General features: G+C 42.3%; 1 protein-coding gene across 2 annotated transcripts in view; it reads left to right on the top strand.

Moving 5' to 3' along the window:
* Positions 1–1,595: 1,595 nt before the first annotated feature.
* Malt1 (MALT1 paracaspase) overlaps positions 1,596–11,566 on the top strand; it is a 47,026-nt gene continuing 37,055 nt past the window's right edge. For both annotated transcript variants that reach the window (XM_005074658.4, XM_005074657.4), the window contains exons 1-2: positions 1,596–2,046; positions 8,219–8,385. In XM_005074658.4, the coding sequence (XP_005074715.1) occupies positions 1,820–2,046; positions 8,219–8,385 (394 nt within the window). In that variant the 5' untranslated portion in view covers positions 1,596–1,819. The remainder of the gene's footprint in view (positions 2,047–8,218; positions 8,386–11,566) is intronic.

Here is an 11,566-nt window from a genome sequence, read left to right as displayed (position 1 = left end):
CAGGAGGTGAAGAGAGAAAGAAGTTTTAGGGCCAGCCTGGAATACATAAGGCCCCCGAACACACCACACACACACACACACGACTTTTAATACCCATAACTGGCACACATAGATAACAGAAATGTATATGTCCAGTAACTGAGGAAAACATAAGACACTAGAAAAAATGGGGAAAGCTTTCCAATTCAAGTTAAACGTGAAACAGGCTTTCTTCGTGCTGTTAAGGGGAAAGGCTGAGTATCTGGTACGTGCCAGTCATTGTACTGAGTGTTTTATCAGCATCAAATATTTTCACCCTGGCAAGAACTCTACATACTAAAATCGAGTCCCATTTTAACAGGCGAAGGGCAGAAATCAACGTACTAAGGTCATAACAAACTCAGTGACTGGCTGTACTAGAATGTGGTGCAACACGTATGGAAAACAACCACTCTGCCAACAACTGTGAGAATCTGGTCATTCAAATTACTGCTGCAGGGAGTAATGAAAAGCTAAAGGCACGATAAATTGGGCCAGGAAGACTTCTATCTCAGGGCTACCTGACCGGTCACCCTAAGTTGTTTGTTCCTGTGTCAACAAGTCTAGTTTCCAACGGGATAACAGCCTCTGCTGTGGATGAGACTAGGCAAGGGTTCAAGCGGAGTTCCTGTCGCTTCGTCTAGAATCTAGACTGTGGTCATATTCCAAGCAGTTCCCCTGAATGATGTAAATCATCCACGATCCAGACTCATGTGCTAGACTCTAGCTCGTTCAGGCGAACTGCTTGGAATATGAACACTGTGAACCACAGTTTGATCCGAAGGGCACCACACCATTACTGCTAAAATCAACTATTTCCAGGACCTAATTAGTTAAAATGTACCAGAAGTATTTGGGTTTGCTTGCTTGCTTTTGAGGGGCTGAGGATGGACCCAGAGCTTTAGACAAGCTAGACCAGGAGCCCTACCACCAAACTGCACCGCTGAATCCCCAGATAAGAAACTCAAATGTAAAAAAGTCTCGAAAAGACTTGGGTCGATTCCCTTATGAATATCTTGAATCTCCAGTTCCACTACTTCCCTCTGACAACACCACCCGCTTGCAGAGGAAGCATCTGTTGAGGTTGCCCAATGTGGGAAGCTGGCGGCTTCTTGGCGAACACCGCACATACGCAAGCCCCGGGGTCCTCCGAGAGCAGACGCGCGCGTGGGGGCGCCTCCAGGAAGCGCGTGCTACCCTCTCCGGCGTGAGGTAAGCATCCTCCCACGGTCCCGGGAAGCTCCTACGCCGCAGGCTTCCTAGCTGCGGCAGTTCCTTCACCGCTTCCTCCAACAGCAATACCCACCCATCCCTTCCTGCTCCGCAGAATCAGAAGCGGCAGGGGCGGTGCGGCCGCACGCCACGCCCCGTCCAAAGAGGCGGAGGCGGCGAGCCGCACACCCGCAGCCAGGGCCCGCCCCCGTCACTGCAGGTGAGGCTAAAGCCTCTAACGAGCCGGCCCCACCCTATGCCCCGCCCCCGAGCCCGTCTCTCCCTGCAATTGGAGAGGCCGCTGGCACAGAGCAACGAGGTCCCACCCAATCCCCGCCCACACACGCGCAGCCCGGCCTCGCCCCCTAAACCCTCCCCTCTCTTCGGCTGGCTCGCCCCGTGGCTTCTCTGGGGAACCTGTCGCGCGGGCCGGGAGCAGTGCTTCTTCCTGTGAGGGCCCCGCTGTGCGGCCGACTTCTCCTTCCGCTCCTGTGGCTCCCGGGACGGCGAGGGGCAAGCGGAAGGTGCGCGGGCGCCGAAACCCGAGGTGACCGGCTGGAGCAGGCCAGTCGGGGCCACCAGCGTAGCCATGTCGCTGTGGGGGCAGCCGCTGCAGGCCTCGCTGCCCCTGGCCGTGCAGCCTCCCCCGACCGCGCCCTCGGGGCCTCCGAGCGCCCCTCCAGCCGGTGCAACCCTCAACCGCCTGCCGGAGCCGCTGCTGCGGAGGCTCAGCGAGAACCTGGACCGCGCACCCGAAGGTCGGGGCTGGAGGCAGCTGGCGGAGCTGGCCGGCAGTCGGGGGCGCCTCCGGCTCAGGTGAGCCGGGACCGGGACACGGGACTCTTGGGTGGAGGGGTGTGCCCCGGGGCACGGAGTCGCGCGAGACCGTCAGGGACCCGGGGAATAGGGAAGGGACTGACCCTAATGGCCAGGCGGCCCCTGAGCTGGAAAGCGATCGCTGGAAATTGACCCGGGTTGTGTGAAGAAGAGGAAGGGTCGTAATCCAGTGGGTTTTAAAGTAAAAGAGGGATGTGGACACAGCCCTCGGAATCCAAAGGGCAATCTGGAGGGACGCGGGCGGTTAGAGGAGTGAAGCGTACAGGTGACTAGGTGGAGGGAACTTGAAAGGAGGGAAGAGACCGGACCAAAAGCACCATCGTCTTCAGTCCAACGAGCTCACCAAACCTTCTCCTGACCTCACCACGTAGATTAGACTCTAAGAAATTAAATGCTGAGAGGAGGGACCACAGTCTGTGATTCTTAAAGTTTGCATTTCAGTAATTCCATGATCCTGAAGACTACAAATAGCTTGTGTGGGTTTCTGTATCTCTTGCAGGTGTATATGGATATTTGCTAATTGAATGTAAAACCAATAACTCTTAAAATATTGGTCTTAAGTAATTCTTACATGGTAGCAGAAATGATACCCTTTTTTTCTTTTTTCCTTTAGAAAAAGTTTGTCCAGAAACAAATAGGGCATCGGTTAACATTTTTAAAACTGTTGCTTGGGGGGGGGGGGATCTTGCTATGTGGCTTAACCTATCTTCAGATTTCTCTGTCCAGTTTCCGTCCCCCCCACCACCAAAAAAGCTGGGATTTCAAGCTGGCACCATCATATTCATCTTGAAGTCTTTTTTTCTTCTTGGTTTTTGAGATAGGATCTCACTGTAGCCTGAGGAGTCCTGGAACACTATATCAACCAGTCTAGTCTAGATCTTGTAGCGTTTTTCTTATCTCATACTTCTGAGTGCCTTGAATGTTTTTATGGTGCCTTAGTTTAATTTCAGAGCTAGATTCTTTTTTTAAATATTCGATTCATTCCATTGCAGTATCTTAAGTATCAGAACTTAGAAACTTGTGTATACACTTTTAAGAATAAATAGAAAATAGTGACTTAGTACTAGTAAGAAAAAAAAGCTTTAACCTGTGGGCTACCTGAAAGTGGTCTCAGGAACTGCACTAGAGGTTCCCAAATAGAACTTTGAAACACTGCTTTTACACCCTTGCCAAGATTTCAGCCTGTCTCTTAACTCCTCCAGTTTCTTGTCAAATAACTAAACTTTGACTTTTACTATAATTATTTGTGTACATTTTATAAGCTTAGGAGCAGAAGCCATTTCTTATTTTGTGCTATACATGGAACTTCTCTTAGACAAATACTTCTTAAATTGACAGGAGAGTCTTCATTCAAATTGTATTTATTGAGTGCTTCGTATTAGCTGGAAGTTCTAATAGACTGCTTTTTGGGAGCATTCACAGTAACATATGAAATGCTAGGCTGGGTGTAAATAATATCATTTGTTGAACACATAGCATATTTCAGTGTACTATTTACATGCATTATTCACCTTAACCTTCCCAACAACCCTGAGCTTCAGAGTCTAGGATTGAGGCAAAGAGTAATGTTGGTAAGGGATTGATGCTCAAGTAGAAGAGGCCCATGTTGCCTGATTTAAAAAAAAAATCAGAAAATGGCAAACTGAACTGGACCTGGTGACACATACCTATAATTGTAGCACTTGAGAGATAGAGGGAAGAGGATCAAGGAGTTCCAAGACCATCATCAGGTATATGAGGCCCTGTCTTAGAGAAAAAGTCAGACAAACAATGAACTACCAAGCTGAGCAGACAGAGGACATGCGTTCTGTCCTAGGAGAAAAATACATTGGGCTTTGGGGATATACAAAGAAGTTCCAAAATACCATTTAAGCTCTGTAAACTTCTCAACTTCTAGACTTACATAAGAGAAGAAATTGTTTTCTTTGAGGGCAGACCTGCAGGGTGTTACGGTTTTAACTGAATCCAGTTAAGGAAGGCTCTAGACTTCCTGGAGAGCGCTTAATGGTGATGGAGGAAGACGCAAAGCTCAGTGTACTAAGCTCTGCCTGAAAGTTGCAGGGCTCCTGAGCTATAAAAGGACTGGGTACTCAATCCTGAGTGTTAAGTTTCCTTCCCAAGCCTTCAGTAAAATACTGCTAAGTAAACTGCAGAATGCTGTTAATCATTTTTTGGGGGGGACTTAGGGAAAAGTTGGAGGCCACTTTAGAAGGAGTTAGTTATAGAGAGAAGTTACTTACTGTTTATTTTTAGAATCTTAGAATTCAAGGTTGATTCCAATATGAATCAGGTAAGTTTCATGAGTCTTCCAAGATGATGGTTAGATAGTTGATTGTGGTGGAGAGGGTTGGAGAATCTGGAAGCAGTAAATTCACCCTAATGACATCAGAAGAATTGATTGCTATTAAAAGTTAGTACTGAAAGCCAGGCATAGTAGTGCACACCTTTAATCCCAGCACTCAGGAAGCAGAAGCAGGTGGATCACTGTGAATTCTAGGCCAGCTAGTGCTACAAAAAGTGACTTCATGCGGTGATAGAAGAGCATCTAATGATAAAAGTCATAAAGGCATTTCCTTTGATTGCAGTGTAAGAGTCTGGTCCATGTATATAACAAGTCATGGGAAAATGTGAAGTGCTTTTCTCATCATTAGATTCACAGCCCTAATCTCAGATTTTGCCTTTTCTGTTTATTTTTCTTTGTTCTTTTTTTGTTGGTTTGGTTTAGCTTGAGATGAGGTCTTCCTACATAGACCAGACTGGCCTCAAACTTGTCGTAATCCTCCTGCCTCTGCCTTCGGAGTGCCACCATGCTCAGCCTCACTCTTTACGTTTTTCTCCCTCACTCTTTGCATTTTTATTTAGGTTACATGAGAATTTAATAACATAAATCACAGGAAGGGTCCATTCAGAGCTGTCTCCAGAGATTAGGAATATCAGAAATGTTTTCAGGTGATTACTGATGAGTTAGGTTGAATCTTTGCATGTGGTCTAGTTTACTATAACCAGAGACCCATAGGGAATGCCCTGCATTCAAACCCTGATTCTGTTCTAACCGATCTAACATCAGACACTTTAAGGAAGGATCGCTATAGCCCTGGAACTTACTGTGTAGACTGAGCTAGCCTTGAACACAAAGAGATCTTCCTCTGCCTCTCAGGTGTTGGGACTAAAGGTATGCGCCTCTGTGTTGACTAAAATCAGATGTCTTGCTGCCGGTTTAGACATACTGTTAGTGTGCCAGCGTACGTTGATTGGTGGTGAGTGGCACTGCTGAACTCCAAGGATTGACAGAACTTTCAGAATGCTTTAAAATACCTAAGTTGTCTAAGCAGAGTGCTTGAAAGTAGGGCTGTGAGCCCAGATACATGGAGGAGGGCCTAGGCCCTCCCCTCAAATGATGTGACAGACTTTGATGATCCCCCAAAGCCTCGTCGTCCTTGGGGGAGTGGGTGGAGGGATGTTGTGGGCGGTTAGTGGGGGCCATGGGAGAATGGGAGGGAGAGGGAATGGGGAGATTGATATGTAAAATGATTGTTTCTAAATTTAAAAAAAGTAGGACTGTAAAACATGAACCAAGAGGAAAACCTCTGTTGCTGCTCATCTGCAGTGTAGAAAATGCTCTTTAGCTGTAGAAATCTTACCTTCAAACAGATTGTGATAAAAATAAAAACATGTCTTTATAACATTAATGCAGATGTCCCTCATCATCTAGATGCGCTAGAACTCATGCTGCTTTTGTCTCTCAGTGATTTTTCTTCCTAATCTCCTGATAATTATCCTTTATTCGTGGTTTGAAGTACAGTCGAGCTGATTACAGCCAATATATCTGCTTTTCCCAGATGTACATATGTAGATTGCTATTTCTATCTCCTCTTAAATGACTAGTAGGTATCTTGAATGTAACATGTCCACAACTTAGTAGGTATCTTAAATGTAACATGTCCACAATTTAGTATGCATTCTCCTGTAAACCTCTTGCCCTTAGTTCTCTGTATCTGAGTGGCTACTACATCTCTCCAGTTGTTCAGACTTGAAATTCCAGTCATCCCTGACTTTACTTACATACATATCATTTTTATCAGTAAATCTTGGCTGCTATATGTTCAGTATATATTTAAGATTCAGCATCCACTGCCACACTAGGCTAAGCTTACATATCTCACCCAGTTTCTTCTAGCACTTGCTTGATTTCCCTCTCTTACTTTCCCCTTCCAACCTGTTCTAACACAATGTAAGAATGCTTCTTTCAAAACGTTAAAGCAAGTTGGGGCTGTAGCTCTGCCGGTATAATGTTTGCCTAGTGTATATAGGTTCCATCCCAGCACCACATAAACCAGACATTGTAGCAAATACCTGTGTTCTAGCACTTGGAAGGAAAAGGCAAGAGAATTAGAAATTAAAGGTCCTTTACATAGGGAGTGTGAGGCAAGCCTAGGATACATAAACCCCGTCTCCAAGAAAAGATCAATGTGTAGTTCTAGCATTAGGGAGGCTGAACAGAAGGCATTTAAGCCTGAGGCTACCCTAAGCCTAAAACAATAAAATAAAAACCTTAAGTTAGGCATGTTCTTCTGCTTAGTATACCATCCAGTTGCTTTTCTGTTCTGAAGTGAAAATGGTGTCTCTAGACATGGTTGTGAGCTATGTGATTGATATGTGCACTAGGGACTGAACTCAGATCTCTAGAGGAGCAGTGAGTTCTCTTTACCACCAAGCTATTTCTCTAGCACCTAAAAATAATTTTTAAAATCAGAGTTCATCTACTTCAGTGATAAAGTTCTTTACCAAATTCAAGTTTATAGAAGCCACATCAAGTGCACTGTTACAAGAATATAACTAAAAAAGGAAAGATAAAAAAGTTGGATATGTATAAACATCACCTAAACCAAAGCCAGTGAATGCCCATGCAGAAAATCAGTAAAACAAAAAGATATACAAAAATCTTACTTTTATCTGTATATCTTGTTTTGGAACAGAAACTTCAGTTTGATCTTTGTTCTTTGTTGGGAAGGAAAACTCTGCCTATTGAGCTTTTTTTTTCTATATCAGTTAAAACATCCTTTGGTTATATCTGATGTAATATCATGTCTCAGTGTCTGGCAAACTTCTGAATAATTAAACATGTATTTTGTATACTGCACTCATGTATTTATGAATCTCCTATTCAATTGAAAACTTAGTAATTTATTTCTAATATATGATTTTTGACAAGGGCTTCTTAATACCTTTTCCAGTTGCTAACTTTATAACATTGATTATCTATCCAGTATCATTTTTGAGACATTAGCTTCTCTGTTCTTAATACTTCTCTCACTGTTTATATCTGTTCATGCTATGATTTAGGGTATTTTGGCCTCATGGGATAAGGGGCATGTTCCTCTCAGATGATAGCAGCATCTTGCCAACTAGTTAGTTCCTTCATTTTGGGTCATATTCTACTTCATCTTTAAAGAAAGAGTTAATGGAACTGTAATTCTGTTACCTGAGCGCATATCATGCTAAACATTCAGCTGGACATGTGTCAAAAATGCTGTCTAAAATAACCAAGGGAAGTATCACCTATAGCTTTTCAAACCTTTTGTGTCTTGATCTTGACAGCAACTGTTAACCATACAGTCTTTGATACATAAATAAAAATATTTTCTTTATTACACACACACACACACACACACACACACACACACAGAAGAAAGAGTAAAGAGGCCTGGTGTGGTGTCCTAGCATTCAGCACTTGCAAGGCAAAGACAAGTAACTCTCTAAATTCCAGGTCACCTGGTCTTTACAGCAAGTTGCAAGCCAGCCAGAGCACATAGTAAGACCCTATGGCTACAGGGTGATCAATTAACTATATAAATAAATAAATAAGGTAGAGAAATTTTCTGGTCTTTTCCTCTCTTCAATTTAAGGATAAAAGTTTGATTAGCATCAAGACTAAATGTCTCTCACACCCTTCAGACTTGTTAAAGGAGCTAAAGGGGAGAAGAGGCTAGAGGAGGAGGAGGAGGGCTGCTGGAGGAGGGCAAAGAGGACGGAAGGGCCCTAGTTTTCATAATGTAATCAGTCTCCTACCACCCAAGGTTTTTCTCTGTATAGCACCTACAGTGATCTAGCTACATATTAGGCATATCATGAATTAAACATGTTGTTTCAGTTGCCTGGACCTGGAGCAGTGTTCTCTTAAGGTATTGGAGCCAGAAGGAAGCCCAAGTTTGTGTTTATTGAAACTAATGGGTGAAAAAGGATGTACAGTCACAGAATTGAACGACTTCCTACAGGCTTTGGAACACACTGAGGTTCTTCAGCTTCTCAACCCCCCAGGTAGGTGAGGTGTTTTTTATTTGTTTTGTTTTTTTTCCTTCAGGAATGTTCTAATGGAGTTGGATTTAGAGAAAAATACATCTTTTGACCAGATAAATTATGTTCAATATTTTTTGGAAAATACAACTGCATAGAGTCTCATTCTCCCTTTCCCCATTTTGAAACCAAAGAAGACATCAAAAGTATTGGATTATAGTTCAAGAAGCAAATATACAAGACATTTTAGGCAATTATTTTAAAATTTTTAATGTAATCCACATAATTGATATTAGAGACTTATGCCATAATATTGGAGTCCAGCAAAAGACTCCCATATTATGGGACCATGCATGATAAGGTTTCTGTAACATACACTATAATAGTAGCCCAAAACACAGTGTACACGGATGAGGTAAAGTGAGTAGATCAGATAGATGTTCACTGTGTTTTGCCGTTGCTGTACTTTTGAAATATTAGCCATATGAATTTTTCTTATTATACCTGTAGTGAGTGAAGCTTTTCATATGCAGAGTCATGTGTAGAATAGGAAACAAGGGGCTGGAAAGGTGGAGCATAAGTTAAGAGCATTTGCTGTTCTTCCATGGGACCCAAGCATGGTTCCCTGCACCTACATCGGGCAACTCACAGCTACCTGTAATACCAGCTCCAGGGGATCCCATGTCTTCTTTTCATCTCTAACATCACCTACACTCACCTGCATATACACAGAGACACAAACACACATAAATAAAAATAAAATACAAAATTAAAAACAAAACAAATAGGAAACAGGTTGGAGAGATGGCTGCTTAAATAAATAGAAAACAATCTGACCTCGCTGTAGCTGCAGGTGGAGTTGATCAACTACAGTGACTAGCAGAGAGGGAGAACATTTCATCCAAGTTGCTTGATGGGCCAGCTATGGTAGTCCATGTCTGAATTTCCAGTGTTCCAGGGTTCCATTTGGCCATGTCCCACTAGGAGCCAGCAATCCAGTCAAGCCTGGAAGGACTGTAAGCTATGGATTTGATGCTCTCTGTTTTATATAATTTTGGTGTGCTAATGTTTCTTTATATAACCAACTGTATTTTTAAATTATTTATGTATATGTGTTCATGTCTGCATAAGTTTATATTCACCACATTGGAGCAGGTACTCCTACAGGCCAGAGGGCATAGGATCCCCTGGAACTGAAATTATAGGTACTTGTGAACTACTTGATGGTTGAGTGCTGGGAATTGAACCTGTGTCCTCTGTAAGAGAACTAAACACTCTTAACCACTGAGCCATCTCTCCAGCCCCTGTGATATATTTTTAATATGAGAAATTAGGAACATAAGATATAGTGGTAAATTGTCAGTTACATCTACCAGAAACCCAAATTGAAGGTAAAATATTATTTCTACCTAAAACACCCAAAAGTAGATAAGACTTCCTAAGAGGCAGAGTTAGAGCCCTAAATGTAATGTTTTTCCTCTTCTTTCTTGGCATTGACTTCCTTCTAAAACTGACACTCACCTAGCTCAGGATGTCTCCTGAGTGTTCTTAGGCTCATTTATTTTTGTCCCAGAATGTTAATCAAAAAGCAGGTTTATTCTAGTTAACTAGTTTTGTTCACTTTCCTGTCCCTAATACTGTCACTGTAGCCAAGGACATGAAATGTGTTGATATGCCTGGCTTAAAGCCAAGAATGGAGTTAAGCTGAGTCAGCTTTCCAAGAACCACATGGGTCACCAAGCAAAAATAGACTCAATGGATAAGTAAAAGGCAACAGACCCTGGCGATGTAACCAAACTGTTTCTACAAATAGAAAGGGTTCGAGATTATGAGGGAGAAAACATGGATTCCCAGCCATCTTATACCCTTTCATGCCTCCTTTGGAGGTACACTGTATTGAACACTTCTTATATTCCATTGCCTTCACAGTTTCAGGCATTAAGTATGTGAATTCAGAGATGAACAAGGCCATCATTTCTGCCTATTAAAAGGTCTTTGTTCAGTATGGCAGACAAATACCAAATCTAGAACAACTATAAAAAAACAATTATAATTATAATTAATTAACAGTGTATCTCAGAACTTGGGAGATAGAGAGAGGCAGGCGGATTCCTGAGGTCAGAGCCAGCCTGATCTACATAGTGAGTTCTAGGACAGCTAGAGTGCATAGTGAAACCTTGTCTCAAAAAAAAGTTATTTATAAAAGTAAATTTATCTGATCTCCAGTTTTCCTTTTTAGTACATTGCATTCTTAAACCTTAGTGAAGATGTAGAGTATGGTAGTGCTTTCTCTTTTGTACTTAATACTATTTCACAGGAAACATTAGTTCTTATTCCACAGAAAGTCACGTTTTTCCTGACAGTCTTTGCAGAGAGGTGTGATTAGAGTTGAAGTAGCTATGGCATCTTACCAGACCTTTCAGGCTCAAATGCAAGAAGGGAAAACTATTCATTTTGACTCAAGGAAGAACTTTCATCTGATTTTTGTATAGAGGTCCCTGTCTTTTATGAAGCTCACTGGGATTCCTTTTGATTTATTCTGAAAACTAAAAGTAGCTAAGGCAGAGAAGGAAGTCACTTCCAGTGACCATTAGCATGAAGTTGAAGATAAGTTCAATTTCATCCTGAAACGTGTGCTCTTAAGTTCTTGCACCTAATACAGTTTCTAAAGAAGCCCCTAGGAATGAAGTATTCCCCTTTGCTAGTTCTCTCACTGGGCTTTTCCACAGCACATGGGTTGACTACTTTGCTCTAGATCTGGTCTTCCTCGAATTATTTGTTAAACTGCTTCTAGTTTTGACGTCTGTGGTGTTCATCACAGGTGCATACACCTGCAAACATGCATGTACATTCACCATACTCACATGCATCACATTTACATACACATAAAAATAATAATAAAATTTAAACAGATTTTTAAAAATTATTATACCATATATTTTTATCATATTTCCCCTGCCTCCAACTCCTCCCAGGTCCTACTTACCTCTGGAGCTACCCATGCAACTCCATGTTTTCTTTCTTTCCAATAATAAACCACAAAATTCAAATACAAATAACACAAAAAAATGAAACAAAAATTCCTACACAAACACACAAAAACCTGACCAACTACTCCTGGACATGGACCCTGCCCTGGAGGGTAGTTGATATACCTAGTGTATATATATAATATACTCCACCATAGAAAACTGATTTTCTCTTT

Source organism: Mesocricetus auratus, unplaced genomic scaffold (assembly GCF_017639785.1).
Source record: "Mesocricetus auratus isolate SY011 unplaced genomic scaffold, BCM_Maur_2.0 Super-Scaffold_6730, whole genome shotgun sequence".
NCBI classification, from domain to species: Eukaryota; Metazoa; Chordata; class Mammalia; order Rodentia; family Cricetidae; genus Mesocricetus; species Mesocricetus auratus.
This window is presented reverse-complemented; position numbering and strand designations above follow the sequence as displayed.